The sequence below is a fragment of the Lynx canadensis genome, chromosome A3 (genome assembly GCF_007474595.2).
Source record: "Lynx canadensis isolate LIC74 chromosome A3, mLynCan4.pri.v2, whole genome shotgun sequence".
Lineage (NCBI taxonomy): Eukaryota > Metazoa > Chordata > Mammalia > Carnivora > Felidae > Lynx > Lynx canadensis.
The window spans coordinates 10,783,017-10,803,660 of NC_044305.1; the positions used below are offsets into that span (position 1 = coordinate 10,783,017).

The 20,644-nt window shown below is 53.9% G+C and overlaps 1 protein-coding gene across 4 annotated transcripts in view; it reads right to left on the minus strand.

Annotated features, from left to right (window-relative positions):
* Positions 1-10,160: 10,160 nt before the first annotated feature.
* BCAS4 (breast carcinoma amplified sequence 4) overlaps positions 10,161-20,644 on the minus strand; it is a 60,279-nt gene continuing 49,795 nt past the window's right edge. For 2 of the 4 annotated variants that reach the window (XM_030309401.1, XM_030309398.1), the window contains one exon: positions 10,161-10,711. In XM_030309401.1, the coding sequence (XP_030165261.1) occupies positions 10,586-10,711 (126 nt within the window). In that variant the 3' untranslated portion in view covers positions 10,161-10,585. The remainder of the gene's footprint in view (positions 10,712-20,644) is intronic. The other 2 variants (XM_030309399.1, XM_030309400.1) reach the window with 2 other exon arrangements.

A 20,644-nucleotide genomic window follows, 5' to 3' on the forward strand; every position in this document is an offset into this window, starting at 1 on the left:
ACTAAAGCTTGAGAGTCAGTTTGAGTGATGGAAAACACTCTTTACTAATGAAATTAAGTAGGATGTATTAAATCTATGGTTTTCACAGAGCATCAGGTCAGCCTTCTTGCCCCTTAGGCAGTGGTCGGTCTTTTTTACCCATTGTAACCCTTATTTCTAACCTACCCTGTTGCTCATTGGGTTGGCCCCAACCGCAAGCATGTCTCACCAAAGTGTCATGGAGGAACATCTGAAGACTACTGAGCCCCAGAAGACTGGAAATAAAAGAGCTTGCTTCATCATGCATTCCAACATACCAGTTATCAGTTGGGCCGCCATGAGGTGGTCTGGGAAAAGACAAACTTGGTGTGTCAGCTTGGAAAAGGAGGCAATTTCTACCAACTACTACGTTAAAAATCGATCCAAAGTTAACCAAAGGATAGTCACTGTTAGTAATCCTTTGCATCATCTGGCTACTTCCCATCAACATACTCCACTTAAAATAACTTTAACATTGACTATAATTTAAATCTAAATGGAATTGCAAATAAAGTAGGAGTTGTATTCAAAACCAGCTTAAGAGGTGAAAAGTTCCAGATCCTGAAAATCCTACAGTCATGACTTCAAAGTGCTCTGAGTAAGAGGACACAGAAAGGAGGTCCACAGTCCTTTCCAGGGCAGATGATCTGTGGATGGAATAAAGGGCAGCATCTTTACTATTTAAATGAGTTGTTGCAGCTGTGTGTTTTCAGAACACAACGTTCTTGCATCTGGTGCAAACCAACTGCATCCGCCTGGCCCGTTTTGCATGAAATCTTGCTGGACCTTTAGTAATGTCTTACTACTAAGTGAGGCAAAATGGATATCCTAATAAGTCCATCGCTCACCTTTTGGACACTGAGAAAGCAAGAGGCTAGAAGTAAAAGGGCTTTTCCAATATAGTCGTAAGCAGTGTGCTGGCTGCGACCTGGACTAGAGGGAACGTGACAGCTACGTTGTACTGACCGTGTATGTGAAGCAGCCATACGTGAGAGCCTAGAGATTAATGAGAAAGGCTGTGCACAACTTGCTGGTGGCTGCTTCCAGCAACAAGTCTAGATATCGGGTTCCCTGGGAAGAGGGAGCCAAGAGAGACTCAAACACAGCCCTGTCCTCCAAGGAACCCTCCTCCAGGCCAGGGGCATGACTACACCTTCCCTCGCAGCTTAGCATACATTGCGAGCACTCCAGTACTTTCTGAACATCCCTGAAATGTTCCTGGGACTGGTTGTAGAGTACTAGAGTTCAAGATAATTTGAGTCCTCAGAAGAGTCCTCCAGTGCCCCAATACCCATCCACTCCCAAGCTCCCCCTCCCCACCGCACCCTCCCCCCACCCAAAACAAAAACAAAAAACCTGTGTAGGAAGACTAGCTCCAGGTTTGAGAAGCGAGCTTGTCCCAAGAGCCCAACTGGCACAGGGGAGATGCTGACTTGGACCCAGGACATCTGAGCCCACGGTCACTGGCGTTCCAACCATACCGTGCAGCCTTGATCGTGGCTAAAGACCAGCCTCATAAGAAAGGCTTTTCCCTGCTGTGAATGCAGAGACACAGGAGCTTGGTCTCTAAACCAACACATCAACGCGTCACACTTTCCCCGACAGACCCTGCGGCTCCCAAACTGCCTGTTCATACGGCCAACTTTGTCATCTGCCTAACAACCATTTTATGTACTTAGTAGGTTTCCGCTGCCCTTTTCATTTTTCTTTAAAGTTTGTTCGTGTTTTGGCGGGGGGGGGGGGGGGGTTGGGGAAGAGGAGTACAGAGCCTGACAGGGGGCTTGATCCCATGAACTGAGATCAGGACCTGAGCTGAAACCAAGAATTGGACACTTCACTGACTGAGCCACCCAGGTGCCCCTCAACTGCCCTTTTTTAAAAGGAAAACTTTGCCTCTACAAGAAAGGACGACCAGCATCATTTGCCATTAATGAAGACATCCCTTAAAAATACATACAAGGCAAAGCATTATACTAAAACTTTGTCATCTGTTACTGCTTGCTGAGGGCTGTGAGTCTGAGGTTGGCTCTGCTTGTTAACAAGGAAAAGCACAAGGATTCAGGGCACACTAGCACCAAAATGAGACTTTTTCCTTGACCCAGGCAAGACAAAGAATTGGGGGAGCCTTGAGTCTCGGGGTGACTTCTGTTGCCTAATGGCATGCAGAGTGGCACCCAAGAGCCAAGAGGTGGTTCCGGCCCAGAGTGTTCCCCAGGGAAGTCTTTGCCCATCAATGTTCGCCTAACTCTCCTCACCCAGCTTTAGACTCCTTTTTTATGAAATGGGCGTCTCACTGGCAGGCAATAGAAACTCCAACTCAGACTGTTTGATAAAGGGGACACGCAGGTAACACTATGCCTGAGTGGCAGACTGCTCAGCAGCATAGGCAAAGGCTCAGGTGCACCGTCCTCCTGTCCTGCCACCCACATGGTCACCTTCATTCTAGGCAGGCACCCTGGTGTCCATAGGGTGCTTCCCATTCACCTTGCCTGGGAGACGGTTTCTCCTCCCTCCCTAGTGAGCAAGAATCCTGACGTTGGAGCCAATTGGACCATTCCAGAACTAGTTTCTGTGGCTGGTGGGCTTAGATCAGAGCTATCTCAGTGGGCCACTGGGAGTTAGGATGACCTTGATTGGCTTAGATCAGTCAGTACCCATCTCCGGAGCCGGGGTGGACTCAGTTCAACACAAACCAGAAGCCAACTCAAACCCAATTCCACATTACACTCAGGAAGGCCTGGGAGACAGAGGTCAAGGGCCCTGCACTCTTCAAATTAAACCTTGTGCAGGACGTAAAACAAGAAGGTGTGGTTGCTGCAACCCAGGTAGCCAATCGCTGAAAATCCCCTGACTGCTGTTCTCCCAGAGCTCAGCCGCCTCAAGGCTGCGGATCCAAATCCCCTGGGGAGCTCGAACTCGGCCCCTCCCCCGGGGCTTCTGATGTAGTTGGCCCTGGGCTGGTCCGGCCAATTCCCCCGTGCAACCAAGACTGAGCAGCACTGTTTTAAAGACAAACACGTGAACATGGCCTACAGCACGAGCCTTCCCCGGAGAAATACACTTGCCTGTGGCTTTCCTATGTAAGAGCATTGATTCCACCTCTCCCCATTCAACAAACATGAGTCGGACAGCTTAAGAACGCCCGTCTCTACACTCAGGCAATGTGTGTGTAGAAACCAAAATTTTTTTTTAATGCTTAAAGAGAGATGTTTTAATGTTGAAAGAGAGAGAAGTGGGGAGGGGGGATGGAGAGAGGGAGCCAGAGCTCAGAAGCGGACTCTGTGCTGACAGCAGAGAGCCTGACCCAGGGCTCGAACTCACAAACCATGAGATCTGGACCTGAGCTGAAGTCAGACGCTTAACCGACTGAGCCACTCACGTGCCCTGAGTCCAATTTTTTAAAGATTTTTTTTAAAAGTGATCTCTACACCCAATGCGGGGCTCGAACCCACAACCCCGAGACCAAGAGCCACATGCTCCACCAACCGAGCCAGCCGGGCGCCCCGACAGAAACCGGATTTCACGCGTGTCTCCTGGGCTCACGGAGGGACAACAAGGAGCCCCTGGGCCTGAAGGGACAGCCCCCGGTCCCCAGGCGGGGTCACCGCCGCCGCCGCCCCCACCCTCGGCTCTCTCACAGATGAGCCAACGGAACAAAGGCACAAACCTCGTTCTCCGGGCGCTCCTCTGGGTCTGCTCCCTCTCCTCCGCCTCGGGCCTGGCTCCCCAGAAGAGCGGTGGGGACGGAACGCCGTGCTCCCTGGCCAGCAGAGTGGCCCCGGGGAAACCCGCGAGCAAGTCCTTCCCGTGGGAGGGCCCACCACCAGCCTGGCCCGGCCCGCGTGGCCCTGCGGTGGGGCCAGAGGCCTGTCCCGCCCAACGCCCTGTCCACTGCGGTCCTCTCCTTGCGGCCTTCCTCGGACTCCGCCCCACGTGCAGCCGGGAAAGCGCGCTGGCCACGAGTCCCGGCCAGGAAGGCAGACGCGGGCCTCAGGGCTTTGTTCTCCGCCTGCAAGGCTGAAGTGCGGGCAGCTGACGGTCGCCGATAAGAACTTGGATGCTTTGGAGTCCACAGGGATCCCAGAGGACTCACAGAGATTCTGTGAGAGCTGTCCAGAGTCAGAATCGCTTTGAACCCCAAGACGGTTGTGCTCTTGACCGGAAGACAGAGTGGGTCAAGCACGTCTAGGAGCCTCCCAGAGCCCAGCGGCCTTTGAGGGCCCCTCTGCCACCTCCTGGTATCAGAGCTTCTCTGCCTGAATCTCTCTCCTCCCCCACCACGAGGCAGCTTGTTGTTGTTGTTTTTAAGTAAGCTCTACACCCAACACGGGGCTTGAACTCAAGACCCCAAGATCAAGAGTTGAGTCTCATACTCTACCAACTGAGCCAACCGAGCGCTCTCACCAGGCGGCTTTTCACCCGGTTTTTATAGCCCTCCCTCAAGCCGTGGGCCAACTGGAAACAATAAAGCTTTCTGCGGAAGGGGAAGAAAAAAAGCTTAAGTGGGATTTTGCTCTAAGATGGGGAGGAAGATGCCCAGTGCCTCCAGCTGCCTGGGTCGACAAAGCATCTCCAGGGAGCTGGTGATCCTATCACTAGACGCCTTTGGGGGTGTCTACCCAGCCTGTAACCCTGCTGTCTGAGAACTCGTCACACCCCAAGAAGGAGAGGTTTTTATCGTGAGTGGCTGTTAGATTTTGGCAGATGCCTTGTTCCACACCTACGGAGATGATCGTGTGGGTTTTGACCTGTATTAACACAGGGTGTCACACTGATAGACTTTCAGATGTTAAACCGACCTTGCATTCCTAGGAGAGATCCCACTCGGCCATGTATCAGCCCTTTTATAGGTTGCTGGATTCAGTCTGTTGGTATTTTGTTGACAAATTCTGCATCTATATTCGTGAGGGATATTGGTCTACAGTTTTCTTACAGTGTCTTTGTCCGAGTTGGTGTCAGTCACTTCCAAAAGGAGGGCCGTGGAAAGCACACACTTCTAGAGTAAGACCACACCCTCTGGCCCCAGGGAATTCGAAACTGGGGCACAGAGATGGTTGCTGGCAGGCCAGTTGCTTGCACTGCAATGGTCACTCAGCTGTCGCTTCTCCCCAGCTGCGTTTCTTCACAGACCCCCCCCCCCCACACCCTTGGAGTAAATTCTCCAGGGTCTGAGGGCCTCTGGTTCTCAGGCTCTCACATGCAAATTGCCCACGGGGGCCAGGCAGATCAAATAAATCGGCGAAACAATAATGGATACAAGGGAAACCTGGAGAGCTCGAGCCCCTCTAAAGCGACTCAGCTTTAGCTCATTGTTTCCAGCAACAGTGTGAGCCCGGAATTGCCAGACATTCCAGGGTTTTTTTATTTTTTATTTTTTAATTTGAGAGACAGTGTGAGTGGGGGAGGGGCAGAGAGCGAGGGAGACAGAATCCCAAGCAGATTCTGCACTGTCAGCATGGAGTCCGATGCAGGGCTCGAACTCACAAAACCCTGAGATCATGACCTGAGCCGACACCGGCTCAGTGGGACGCTTAACCGACTGAGCCACCCAGGCGCCCCTAGATATTCCAGTTTTTGAAGAGAAGCTGGAAATCCAGCTGTCCTCAGTTTCCATTGCTGGCGACTGATTTTAGTTAAATGTTTTCAATAGGTAAGCACCAAAAAAGTATAGAAAAAAACTGAAATGGGAAAAGTCTACTTCTCACCCAAAACATATTCGTGGTTCTCAAATTTTTGTTTATCCTTCCAAAGAATGTTAATGCCTTTCTCACACAGATGGAAGCATATCACACACATTCTCCTGTACCTTGGCTTCCGTATCTTGGTGACGTTTTCATACCAACTCACAAAGAACTCCTCTTTATTTATTTTGAGAAAGACAGAGAGGTGAGTCTTAAGTAGGCTCGACACTCACATCCTGGAGCATGATTTGGGGCTCAATCCCACAACCCTGGGATTACGACCTGAACCAAAATCAAGAGTCTGACGCTCCTGATAAAGAACTCATCCATTTTGGGGGCACCCGGGTAGCTCAGTCAGTTAAGCATCTGACTTCAACTCAGGTCATGATCTCGCGATTTGTGAGTTCGAGCCCCACGTCAGGCTGTGTGCTGACAGCTCGGAGCCTGTGGCCTGCTTCAGATTCTGTGTCTCCATCTCTCTCTGCCCCTCCCCTGCTCACACTCTGTCTCTATCAAAAATAAATAAACACTTAAAAATTAAAAAAAAAAAAAAAAAAAGAACTCATCCATTTCTACAATTTCATGGGATTCCAGCCGTCTGAGTGTGTATAGATGTACCAGAACTGAACCAATCCCATTCTGATGGACACTTAAGTTCCTTCCAATCTCGTGTTATTTCCACATGTGGAGAAGAGCCTTTCGCATTTATCATTTCTCTCCTGTGTGTGTGTATATTGGGAGGTGAGATCCCTAGAGGTGAAGTTACAAGGTTCAAGGGCGTCTACACTTGTCATTCGGACAGGGACTGTCCAGAGACCTCCACCAGAACGGTGTCTCACTGCCAATGCATGAGAATGCTTCTTTCTTCAAAATTTCACTAAGCGTCATCAAAAACTTCCGTGTTTGCCAGCCTGAAATCGTGAAAACTGAGGAATTTCAATATTCTTTCATACTTACTGGTACGGATCGAGTATCTCTTCGTAGGATTAAAATGTCTCGGGGCGCCTGGGTGGCGCAGTCGGTTAAGCGTCCGACTTCAGCCAGGTCACGATCTCGCGGTCCGTGAGTTTGAGCCCCGCGTCAGGCTCTGGGGCTGATGGCTCAGAGCCTGGAGCCTGTTTCCGATTCTGTGTCTCCCTCTCTCTCTGCCCCTCCCCCGTTCATGCTCTGTCTCTTTCTGTCCCAAAAATAAATAAACGTTGAAAAAAAAAAAAAAAAAAAATTTAAAATGTCTCTTACATTTTCTTTTCTGTGAAATGCCTGTTCATATCCTTTGCTCATTTTTCTACTTTTTCTCTTATTTTATTTGTAGGAGCTGTTGAATATTAGGGAGACTATCCCTTTATAATATGTGCTGCACATATTACTTTCCCAATTTGTCGTTTGTCTTTTTGGTCACTCGTCTTTCAAATTTGCTTAGGATTTATCATACTGTATGGATTTTTTTTTTGGTTGAATTTTTTATTTGTTTTTGCCATGCAGAGGATTTAACTCTGGTTTTTAGGCTTCTGGATTTCGAATGATTCTCCAATGTTTCTGCCTCCTCGTATAAATTCATTTTATACATCTAACTCATCCTTAATCCGTTTGGAATTTTGGAAATGTTCCTGGTGTACAGAGTGAGGTATGGAACTCACTTTATTTTTTCCAGATGGTTACCCAGTTGTCTCAACATGAAAACATTTTTAAACAGTTCAGGGCAAACCACACATTTCTGCCAACCTGTGAGCCACCTTCTTGGAACCTCTTGCTTTGACAGACATGAAGTTCACGTCTGCTGGGAAAGCAGGGAGGTGACTGACCCAAGAGCCTCGCTCTTAATGAAAACTTGCAATGCCCTTTATACTGGCGCCCCACAACAGAACCTCTTCCCCGGCTGCAAAATGACCCCGGCAAGGGCTGTGGGGCCTCCTCGAGCCAGTAGTCAAGGCTTTCCTTTATGTGACAGGACATCAGGTCACCTCTCCCAAGGACGGTGCCTCCAGAATACCAGCAGCTCAAAGGACTGAGGTCAGAATTGCCGGCAGGCTCTGTGTCCTGGCCTTCCCTCCCCCACCCCCCCCAGGTGTCCCCAAGTGTCCCTAAAAGCTCCATTTAGCACCGCAACTCCCAGAAAACTCGGAATGGCCAATCCTAGTTCATTAGTCAGCTTTCTCCACACATGTTCTCATGCAACCTCTCCCTTCCTCGCTGACTCGGGGGCAAGGGGGGGTGTCCCTAAAAGAAGCCCAGGACAGCAAAACGCAGAGAGGGCTAGTTGGCCTTGCCAACTCTTCCACAGCCTGTTCTTACTCTGAAATTCAAGGCCGGTCCCCAAGGCACTCGCTGTTGATGCTCTTGGATGCCAGTGATCGAGGGAGAAAGAGCACACAGTCAGCCCTTTCCCCACAGCGCCAATCACCACAACAACGTCACCCATTGCGGTGCTCGCGGCCAGCCCTGAGTCAAGCGCTCACACGGGTCACCTCTTTTCACCCTCACGAACACCCAACGGGCAGGTGCCATCCTTCTCTGCATTCTTGCGGAGGACGAAGCTCGGCTCAGAGAGGGTAAGCAACTAACCCAGGGCCACACAGCTGAAGCGTGCAGGAGACGATGGTGCCACCCAGGCAGGCTGACCTCAGAGCCTATAAGCTCTTGGCCACAGCCCTGTGGGTCTCTATTTTAGGACACTCGGGCTGCTGCGGCTTGGTCACATGGCATTCCCTTTCATGTCTCCCTGGCCCCTGCGCCAGGCTCTGAAAGGAGAAAGCAGCCTAGGCGGCTCCAGCAGTCAAGTACTCGGCCTTCTGGAAATCGGTGTCCTCGCCTCTTGCCTGAAAAATTAACTTTCCATCGAATCTGTGCTTTCCCTGAGCAGACACAGTGGTGCACAGTGAGTATCTGAGCCTCCTTCATTAAAACCAGTCCCGATCAATACAGCGCAGCCACGAGAACGACCAGTCTGCAGCTACGCACCAGCCAGGGAAGCCGGACACAGAGGCGACACCACGTGCACACCATCCACCCATCCTCCGGCTACAGGAAGTACAGACACCAGCAACACCCGTCTCCGTTGACAGATGTCAGGATGCTGTTAGCCCCGGGCGGGGTTTGTGAAAATTCAGTGAACCTTACACCTAGGTGAATTTTTCTGTATACAAACTATACCTCAGTAATTTAAAACAATGTATCCAAGTTTTTACTAAAAAAAAAAAATCTCTCTCTATATAAGTGATATATAGATATAGATATTGATATAGATATAGATATAGATATAGATACAGATATAGATATAGATATAGATATAGATATATAGATATACTCTAAGGAAAAATACTGGCTTTTCTCGGGGCACCTGGGCAACCTAGTCAGTTGAACATCTGACTTCAGTTCAGGTCAGGGTTCATGAATGAGTTTGAGCCCCACATCCGGCCGTCTGCTGTCAGCACAGAGCCTGCTACCGATCCTCTGTCTCCCTCTCTCTAACCCCACCCCTGCTCAGGCTCTCTGTCTCTCTCGAAAACAAATAAACATTAAAAAAAACCAAGAAGAAAACGAAAGGAAAACGCTGGCTCTTCTTGAAATAAGATGTCTGCCTACAGCTTTAATTCCAAGAAATTGTCCTAAAATTGTCAAGATGCAGCACTCCCCTTGCTTTTCTACCGCTCTGTCTCCTGATTCGTTAGGTTAGATTTCCTTGAAATTCTAATGCGGGTCTGCCGTTCAGCTGGGCGAGTGTGTGTGTCTTCTTGGCCCTGGGAGGAATTCCAGAAAAACCAGAATTACCCATCACCAAACTGAGAAATCGGGAATTTCAGGACAAGAGCAGGAAATTCAGTTGCATGAAATCTACCTTTGAAGATCCCTGGAAATCCTATTGACCTCTGCATTCTTTTTTTTTTTTTCTTTAAGTTTATTTATTTTAGGAGAGAGAGAGAAAGCAAGCACGAGCAGGGGATAGGCAGAGAGAGGGAGAGACAGAATCCCAAGCAGACTCCTCGATCAGCAAAGAGCCCGACGTGGGGCTCAGTCTCACGAACCTGAGATCATGACCTGAGCTGAAACCAAGATTCCGATGCTTAACTGACTGAGCCACCCAGGAGCCCCACCCATTTTTTTTTTAATTAAAAAAAATTGTTTTTTAAGTTTATTTATTTTGAGAGACAGAGAGAGACAGAGCGAGCAAGTGGGGTAGGAGCAGAGAGAAAGGGAGACAGAGAATCCCCAAGCAGGCTCCCATCCTCAGCACAGAGCCCTGTGCAGGGCTTGAACTCCAATAGTGAGATCATGACCTGAGCCGAAATCAAGAGTCCCACGCTTCACCGACTGAGCTACCCAGGCGGCCCGTGACCTCTTCACTCTTACTGGGACTCTGATGACCACCGCCGCCCCCTCCCCTCAGGCAGGGCTTCCTGAGGAGCAGGCTGGCCTAGGGGACAGGTGCTCCCTTCCAGAGGACATTTGCACCCAGACCACACATGAGCTCTTGACACCTTTATTGAGATGATTCACAGGCCCGTGGGCACGGGGCTTGGCAGCCAAACTACCCACCACAGACAGACCTGGAGCCACGCACCCTGGTGAAGGGAGTGCCCCCCCCCCCATGATGCCCACGCAAAGCCGGGCACAGACCGACAGGGAGATCGAGTCCCCGGTCCCGGAGCCCCGAAGCTCCCGAGACCCGCGCGCCCCGTCCCAGGACACCAGGCAGGCCCGACCCGGGTGGGAACCGCCGGCCGGCTCCGCGCGGCACGCGTGGGGGCTCCAGATGCTTCTCCGAACCCCGCCGTTTCACATGAAGCGAGAGAGGAAACTGAAAAACACAAATGCACAGCGAGAAGACCAGAAAACCCGAGCCGCTGCACGCACGCACTGTCGCTTTCCGACGACCCCGACGGCAGAGCTCACACGCGCCTGTGGCGGCGGCGACTGGGGGTCCTGGGCGCGTCCCCCGCGTCCCCGGGGAAGTAGTCCTCCGTCCGGTACAGCGCGGGCAGCTCGAAGGGCAGGGGTGCCGGCGTGGACGACTTCTGGAACGACAGAAAGCGGGGTGCCCCGTGAGCCATTTCAGCGCACTTGTTCTGTGACCAGAGAGGTCCAGTTGTGGGACCGGATGCATCCTGCAGGGGACGTGGCCCGCGGGATGCTTGGGGGGCACTGCCCGTGAGAGCCAATGCCGGCCCCCACGGACACGGACAGGCAGGGCCAGGTTGTGACAGAGAGTGACCGAGAAAGCAGGCGTCCCTGGTGCGAGGCGGGGGTCCCTCCACACGTGTGTGCACAGGAGCTTGGTGCACCCCCTCTTCCCACCCGCCCCAGCCCAGCCCAGCCCAGCCCAGGGCCTGCTGCTGGGCGACTGGGGGGCAGGCTGCGCATTCCTGCACCGGGTCCCCATCTGTGCCGCCTCAAGCTGGTGCCATATGAATGTGTTACTTTAAAAAAAAAACAAAAAAAAAACCATTTTAAGAAGTGCTCGCTTATTTCTGGTGTGGATTTTTGTTGAGAAGGGAGGGGAGAAGAGATTTTCCGTGAAGCAGCCCTCCCCAAGCTCTGGTTGGTGAGACCCGTTCTCAGGGTGAAACCCCAGTTTCACCGAGGACCGGGTCAAACAGCGCTTCTCCAATGTGGCCGCACCCCCCACGTGGCTGGAACCCCCCGGGAGAACTTCTGCCTGGGGGGCCCCCCACCCCGAGTCTGATGACACTGGTTTGGGCGTGGCCTAGCACAGGGGTATTTCCAAGCCCCCCGAGGACTCTCCTGCAGAGCCGGGGCTGATTCTATGACGAGGCCTCTGAGCCCTCAGGAGGAGGGGGGCCGGGCTCCGCTGGCAGACGGGCAGGTGCATGGGGCTCGGGGGCGCAGAGGGAGGAGCGGGGGTCCCTCTCACCACTCGCCCGGTTTCCCCCCACACCTCCCTGGACCGTCCGGTCTCCTGGACCCCAAGCTGAGACCCAGCTCGGGCGGGTCTGCAGGTGCAGGGGCGGGGGCAGCGGGTGGGGGCTCTGGCTCCCCGCCAGCCACAGCTCTCCCAAAGCCCAACGCCCGCGTGTGCCCCGCACCACGCTGGTGCACACTCAGCCTCCCCGCACACTTGTTCCCCACAGTGACGCCCTGACCGCCATCCCCATCGTGGAGGCGGGGAAACCAAGGCTCAAGGGGGTCCCGCGTCCTCCAGGCGTCCGCCCGACTCCACCACCACGTCCCGAGCACCCGCACCAGCCAGGCCCCTTCTGCCCACATCCCGGGCTCACTGACGGGAGAGACAAAGGAACCCACGGAACACCACCGCCACGTGACGGCTAATGGTGGGACGGCACGGGCACCTGTAGAACCCAGAGGTGGCCCAACTCCTCCTGGGGGGTCGGGGAGGTTTCCAGAGGCTTGAAACTCCCTGCTTCCGGGATGGGGCCTCCAGGCTGAGACAAGAGCATGTCACACGCTGTGGCAGGAGGCGGGGGGCAGACCTGGGGACTCCAGGGGCTCAGTCCGGAGTGGGGCCAGGTCGGGGTGTGGACAGCGATGAGGCTATAAACCAAGGCCAGACCACATGGGCTCTTGGAAGCCATGCCAAGAACTTCATCCCAAGAGACCAGGGAGCCATTTAAGTCACTAACTGGGAATGTGTGTGTGGAGTTCGGTATGTGTTTTAGAAAGAGCAGAAATGAGGGGAAAGAGGGGACCAGGGAGGGGGCTGTGGCCAGTGTCCCCTAAAGGTGAGCAGTCAGGCTTAGGGCGGAAGTGGACAGATTCTCATGTCGAAGCCCCAAAGCCCTGAACGTCCCCCCACACCGAACCCTCTTTCTCTGCAGAAGGAAACCATCAAAGTATTTCCAATAAGATGGAATGTGCTCGGGGTGTAAGGACTACCTCCCTCACTGTGCCACCATACCTGGAAAACGCAGTTCACCTTGGCCAAGGGCCAGCCTCACAGAAGGGCAACAGAACATTCTGTCCGGCAGCCCTGGGTCCGCCATTCTTGGCTCAGCCTACTTGGGGGTACTTGGGGCCCAGACCTATCCCCTGCCTCCTTTCTCTAGCTCCTTCCTGGGCCGTCCCCTGCCCGCCTGAATGGGAAGCAAGTCCTCTGATAGCTCTGTGACCAGAGCACAACTGGGAAACGAACCCCAAGATACGTCTCGCAGCCTGGGGGATGCAGTCTGGGGATAGCCCAGAGGCTTAGAATCTCTTCACCCCATTTCCTCTGAGCGCTGGCCATCGTAGTATCTAGAAAATGGGCGAACAATGACAGTTCAAAGACCCGCTCCCTCACCTGACGCATGGGGGCCAAAGAGCATTTTGTGATCATGAAGAGATAGGTCCCTTCTCCTGACCCCCTGGTCGCAGGCAAGGGAAGGGACCCATGAGGGGTCACTGGCCGAGCCGGAGCCAGTGTCCTGACCCAGTCATGTGGCCTCATCCTGACCCCCTATTCTTTTTGAAATAGTCCTACCATTCAAGGGGGAGGGGGGTGTTTCTGAATGGGTAAAGCATCCCTGTGAGAGATGGGGCTTCTGTCTCCTCCTTCAAGGAGACAGACTTCCAAAAAAGGGAGAAAATCAATATAATTAAGACAGGATCAAGGAGAAGTCATCATAAGAGCCTCCCAGCAGCCCTGGACCAAACCCCTGCCAACATCTTGGAGCACGTGGGCAAGTGTGGGACGGTGACTCATAGCTGGTTGGAGAACTGAGCCTGAAGTCACAGGGACAGCCTATGATGAGCCCAGGGGGGCCCCCTGTGGCTCAGGGCAGAACTCTTGGAGAGTAGGGGGGGCATGGAACGGGCACGGGCCCTCTAATCTCCACTGCCCAGTCTCGATCTTCTTGTCACTTGTGCCCGTGCCCACCCTACGGCTCCAGTGGGGGCTGGGTGGAGGCCTGACCCACCCCAGCCGTGACTGGTGGAGGGCTGAGCCTGTGGCCGGCGGCCGTCAGCCTTGAGACCTTCACTGCTGAGACAGGGACGCTCTCCCTGCTTCCCAGCCCCCAAGTTCCAGAGTGGATGGCTGTGAGCCTGAGGGCCACCGCTGCCACCACAGCGCAGGACCTGCCTGGGATTGAAGCCAGCAGGGGAAGCAGGGCTGGGACAAGGTCCTGACGATATCATTCGGGCACCTGAATCCGTTACTGCCTGAGGCTACAGTTTCCCTGGGACATTTCCCGTCCATGGGCCGCGGAAGCCTCTTTTTTGCTTAAGCCAAGATGACCTGGGTTGTTGTCACTTGCAACCAGGTGTCCTGAAACCAGGAACCCCCAGGGGAGCCAGCGGCTTGAATCAGCAGGTAAGGGCTGGAGTGTGAGGCTGAAACCAGCCAGACGCCCCAGCTGCTGCCAGGAAGAAGAGACCACATCCTAGAGGCCAGGCCCCCAATCACAGGCATGTCAGGACGCCACAGAAGCCCAGCCCCTCACACCCATTTTCCCCCGGATTCCCATGGCAACCTGCAAAACTGGGGTCATCCCCATGTCCCAGAAGTGGCAGGAGCCAGGGGACCAGGGAGCTGGAGTCCAACCAGGCCTGTCTAGTTCTAAGCCCAGTCTTTGCCCATCATCAGACAGGACCCAAGTCTTTGGGGAGAGAGCAGCAAACCCAAACCCTTGAGAATCTCAGTCCTCGGAGGGGACCTCAGAGACCTCCACCTCCCACCCCTCCCTCTACAGCTGGTAACAAGATTCCCCTCCGGGGGCTTCCAGGTGAGCAAAGAGGAGTGCCCACCTCCTGGCTCCCCAGCTCCCAGCCCGCCGGCAGGAATGTTCCACCAGCCTGGGATCGGTTGGGAGATGCGGAAATCTGACACTGCAGCTCCAAGACTCTGCCCCGCCCCCTCTGAGTCTCCCTCCCTGGTCCCCCGCTGCCCCCAGCGGGAGCTCAGAGCTCCAGCCTGCTGGCTTAAGGCGCTGGGCCTGGCCTGCTCTCCCCAGTCTACCCACATTCCAGAATCCTCACTTCCACCCTGGACACCGGAGTTCTCAAACCTGGAGCCCACACACCAGACGGATATGCGCTTGGTCTGCTTCATGATTTAAAAAAAAAAAAGGAATTAATTGCAAACATGTAACAAATCAGGAGATTTCTCATGAAAACCAGACTGCCAGCTTCTCTCGGAAAATCAGATGATCTGGCAGCACTGGGCCCACAGCTCCTCGTGGCTCTGGGTGGCTGAGCTGAGGAACAGGGGGTACAGTCTCCCGGGGCCCCAGATCGCTCGTGGCCCCTTCACCATTTCTATATCCTGCCGCTTCCGGCAGAAACCCCAAAGATGGCCACCCTGGAAAGCTTCTTTTCTGACAAGCCCCCCCCCCCACCCCCCTGCCAAATGGCTGCTGCAGCACTGGGTTCAGGGCAGATCACTGTCTTCTAAAGCTAAGCTCACCCACCCCAGGGCCTTAGCTCGTCCTCTACCACCAGCCCACTTGTTTCCAGAAATCCCCACAGCCCCTTGGAAGTCCTGGCCCGCCTTGTACCTCCCTCTTGGGAAGCCCTAAATGCACATTCCTAATCCTGGTCTGCTTTCTGTTCAGGCCAGGGTCTGCAAACTTGTTCTGTGAAGGGCCAGACAGAAAATACTTTAGGCTTTGCAAGCCACATGGTCGCTATGGCAACTACTCAACTCCGCCCTTGTAGCACAACAGCAGCCACAGATAATATGTAAACTAACAGCATGGTTGCGTGCCAATAAAACTTTATTTACAAAAATGGAGGCAGGCCAGATTTGGACCCCCAGTCATGGTTTGTCCCTGAATCAATAGATCAGGACAACAAATCCTTCCCTGTAGCTCCCATTCAATGGGCACTGAGTCACCACACGGGCTGTAGGACTCAGGGGCAGGCCCACCTTGCCGACTGTCCCAGAACTCTGTGCTATTTGGTTGGCTGTTCTTGGGCCATCACTGCAGCTCCAGCCTGTCCTACCCCCCACCCAGCATCCCCGCACCCCTACCCCCCACCCCACCAGAAGCAGCAGGCCACATGGCATCCCCACTCAGGGGCTGGGTTCTGAGGAACACAGCGTCAGCCCCAGAGCCTGGTCAACCCCTGGGGGGCTGAGGCCCCAGGTTGACCTTGCACAGGAGCTCAGGTGCCCAGAGGCCCACACTCCTCCCCCCAGGTCACCAGGCCCTCCCAGCTTGAGGGCCTTGGGAGAGGTACCTCCCACTGAGAAAACAACCATTGCACCTACCGTGCCCAGGCTACACTCATTGTCTGTGACCCTCACAGCCTCTTTAAGTAGGGCTTTCTCCTTTTGAGCCTCCCTTTCCTCTCTGTAAAATGGGGATAATGCTATCGATTTCACGGAGTCCTGTTTGGAGCACAGCAGTGATGCTGGAGGTGCTGCAGCCACCTTGGGACCATGAGGATAAGAGACACAGGCTAAGGATAGCAGACCAGCAGCCAGGAAAAGCCTGGGTCCCCAGGAGCCTCCCTGAGAAGCCCCATCGGCTCCACTGGCCACTCAGGGCTTCTTGTCACATGAAGACCGCTTGTCATGTGTTTTGTGTCACAAAACACAAACCCTATTTGGTTAAACCACTTTGGTCAGGCTTCCGAACGCAGCCTGACACAGGCTGCCTTATTCTCATCATCACCCCCTTTGACAGTGAGTCCCTCAAGGCCAAGCAGATAGTTAAATGGGTGGAAACAAGACTCAACCCAAGTTGTTCAGACAATGAAATACAGTGATCTCAAAAAAGAAAAAAAAAAAGTGAAAACTGCTAGACGTAAAGACAAACAGAGGAGAGATACGAATCTCAAACTAATTCCAAATGACATCAAAGATTTCCCATTGGCTTCTGCATGTACTGCCCCCCTCCGGGAGCTCGGGCTTAGCTGGCCCTCCCCTTGATGGGGCTGCACTCAGCCATTTGCTTTTAAAGAGCAGAATATGAAAAGGAGGAAAAGTAACTGCTCAGGAAAAACCTGGCAAACACCACTCAGTCCGGGGGTCAAGGTCAACACCATCAGCGATACATCTTGTGGACAGCATGTGCCCTGGATGTGACGCGAAGTCACCTCACCTCTGTGGTCTTCCTCCCCAAACCCGTAAGCCCAATCGAACCACAAGAAAAACATCAGATCAGCCCTAACAGAGGAATATTGTGCAAAATACTTAACCCATATTCCTCAAAACTGTCAAGGTCCTCAAAAACAAGGAAAGTCGGAGAAGGTGTCATAGACCAGAGGCAGCTGAGGAGGCAAGGTGACTAAATGGAGTACGGTTTGTGTCTCGGATGCCATCCTGGGACAGAAAAGGACACCAGGGAAAAACTAGCAGAGTCTGAATAAACCGTGCAGCTTAGTTATTAGCAAGCAATCCACTGACGTCGGTCCCCTGACTGTGACTGCACCACAGTAAAATAAGATATTAACAACGAGGGAAACCGGGTGAGGGGTACATGGGAACTCTCTGTGTTTTCACAGAAACCTGTCTCTAATTCTAAAATTATAGAACGTATTTGGGGGCTGGGGGGAAGCAACGGACAGAAGAAACAGCCCTATCTGCACAGACCAAGCCCCTGGCCTCTCCACAACCACAGCGACCTGGTGTTGAGCACTTTCTGGGCACCCAGGCCATGATGGGCCCTATGGATTCACAGCCTATCTGTTCTCGCAGCTGCCGACAGAGGCAGGTATCCCTAATTCCATTTTGCAGAAGAGGAAACTGAGGGCCAGAGAGGTACTTGCCCAAATATTCAGCTGGGAACTGGCAGAGACGGATTTGAATCCAGGACCCCCCAGCCCCGGCACGGAGCCAGGACAACAGAAAGTCCCGGGACTGAGTGGGGCTGGGGGGTGAGCTCTGAGTGCAGGACTCAGGAGGTCCCTTTATCACCTGCTTCCCAACCTTAGCAACTTCAGGAACCGCCCCCACGCCCCCGACTTCAACGTACTCGGAGATCGCAAACTGGTGGCCTTTGCTTAGCATCTGGCCCGCAGACACGGCCGGTTTGGCTCGTGCGAATTTGAAAACGAGTTAGCTGCCAACAGGGAAGAGCTGGGATGTTTCAAATAAATACTGAGTTCCTATTTCTCTTGAAGGGAGCGATCTGGCCACTCTGAGCGCGCATTCCTGTGGGGCGCCGTGAGCTGGCCCCTGCAGACAGGGCATGTGCTGTCCGGTTCGCCACCGCCCCCACCCGGCCTGACTCACTGGTCCGCAGGACCTGCCGAGCCCTGGGGGGCATCTGAGCCGGCAGTGGCTCCAAGCTCACGGCGCATCACTGAGACACAGGGCTGTCGAGGACCTGGATGGAGAAGGTGTCGCTTCCAGTCCCTTGCTCTGGGCCCCACGGGCTGGGGACCGCCAGCGGCTGCTGCCCTTCCCACCGTCTCCCCGGGAGCTCGCGGAAGCCCATGAGGCCGGCACTGCGACGGTGTCCGTCCTGTGGAGCAAAGAGCAGGCTTGGAGAGAAGGTAGGTCACACATCCAGGGTCACACAGACGGTGAAAGGCCAAGCTGGGAATCAGAGCGGGCTCTCCTGGGCTGTGGGCACTGCCCCCTGCCACAGCCAGCCCACAGGACCGTCCCCCTTGGTCCCAGCCTCCCTCCTCCGTCCCGGCCTGGGGCCTTCTGTACGTCAGGCCACGCCTGGCTACTCTGCCTGCAATGTTCCGTGTTTGCTCCAGGGCCCCCAGTCTTCCAGAAGGCTCTGACAGCTGTGAGCAGAGCTCCACCCACTTCTCTGCAAGCAGCCCCTGCGTGTCCAATCCCGTCTGCAGCGCTGGACTGGCCAGGCTCACAATGCCTGCAAGACGGCAGAGCCCTCCCACCCAGCTGGGCCACCAGCCCCAACCCCTGCCAGCCCAGTGACCCAGAGCGGCCGGTGGCAGGAGGGGGCTGCTGAGGCTCTGATGGCAGAGGAACAGGGCTGGAGGCTCCCGCGGCGCGCAGCCCCCGCCCAGAAGGACCCTCGCAGGAGGGACCAGCTGGTGAAATCTCGCTATAGGTGATGCTGACCCTGGGCAGCGGCTCTAGAAGGTTCGTGGCTCCCCTGTGGATTCTGCTTTTAGCTGGAGGAAAAGCGTTAACATGGAAACTAGCAGAGGAGGAGCCCCTAGACGTTCTGCCAAGATACCGGCTCCTAAATCCAAACTCACACACAGTCTGGGAGGGGAGACAGGACAGCCGGCGGGAGGAGTCATGTCACGGCCTCCTCCAGAACTAGATCGAACGGGGTGGGAGGCGGGGGTGCCCAGCCCCTGACCCAGAGTCTGATCTCTCTCTCCCCGTGGCCAGGGCTCCACTGTTGCCTGCTTGGCCCCTCCTCCCTCCGGCCGCTCCACTCTCGGAGCCCCTCTTCCTGGAGCCCCGGCTCCCTCCACTTCATGGTTTGCATCAGAGTCGTCCTGTTGCGACACCAAGTCACTTGGCCTTCGCCGCTCATCATCACACAGCCACTGACAGAACTGTCCGATGACCATCTACTTACACGCGTGTTGTTAACTGAGCACCTGCTCCGCGTGGGTGTCAGAAGGCCCTTGCACGGAGGAGGAAACTGAGGCTTTCAGCGGTCGCGAGACTCACTGTGGGGCCCACCCACTGCCCAGACTGGACGCCCACATCCCACGGGTCCTCAATCCCTTCTGCTAATTCCTCCCAAACCCCTCTCCCCATCACCACTGGTGTCCTGTCTGTGCCACCTCTCAGGGGCCGCTCTGGCCCTTAACCCATTCTCCGCACAGCAGCCTGAGGGATTGTCTTAAGAAACAAATCCGATCCGGGGAGCCTGGGTGGTTCAGTCGGTTAAGCATCTGACCCTCAGTTTTGGCTCAGGTCATGATCTCACGGTTCCTGAGATCGAGACCCATGTTGGGCTCCGTGCTGCTTGGGATTCTCCCTCTCTCCCTGCCCCTCCCCAGCTTGTGCCCTCTCTCTCTCTCAAAATAAACAAATAAAAATTAAAAAATAAAGAATACATTAAAAAAAAAAAAAGAAACTTGATCCTCCAGTAAGTACCTTGTGATGGTGAGAATAAAATGAGACTCTTCACCGCTGTCTTCAGGCCCTGCCACTAAGGTCACCAATGGGCCCAACCCAGACCCACAGGTGCATCCCGCTTGGCCTCCACTGTGCTGTCTCTTGCTCCTTTGGTCTGGTTGTGTTCCCAAGTTTTTGAATGAAATGCCTCTTCTCTTTAAAAGATGGATTTCAAGCTTCTTGTTTAAAAAAATGGAAAGCTAGGGGCTCCTGGGTGGCTCAGTCAGTTGAGCATCCGACTTCGGCTCAGGTCATGATCTCAAGGTTCGTGAGTTCGAGCCCCGCGTCGGGCTCTCTGCTGACAGCTTGGAGCCTGGAGCCTGCTTCGGATTCTGTGTCCCAATCTCTGCCCCTCCCCCACTCACATTCTGTGTCTCCCTCTCCTTCTGCCCCTCCCCTGCTCACATGCATGCACACTCTCTCAAAAATAAATGAACATTAAAAATGTTTAAGTAAATAAATAAATATAATAAAGCACATCCGTGGCAGCATATGCAAAGCACTGAGGGAACAGCACAGAGAAGAGCTACTAAATAATAATATCAACATCACCAGTCATAAGAACGGCCACCGACCGTTATGAGCTACTAAATAATAATATCAACATCACCAGTCATAAGAACGGCCACCGACCGTTATGTTCTCTGAATTACTGCTCATGACAATCCTGTGCAGAGGCTGTAACTATAAATCCCGCTACACAGATGTGGAAACTGAGACTCAGCAGGCTTAGGACCTCACTCAAGGCATGACACTTGTAGGGGACAGACAGGGCCCGGCTCGTGGGCGTGCCATCCACATAGACACACAGGCCCGCACTTGCTCTGATGCTCTATCGCTGGCCTGAAATTCTTAATAAGCTTTGACAAGGGGGCCTGCAGATGTTGTAGGATCTCTGGGCTCCCAGGGCCGGTTGTCTCCATGCCTCAGAAGGGTCACTCATGGAAGATATTTGCAGAGGACATATCAGATAAAGGGTTAGTATCCA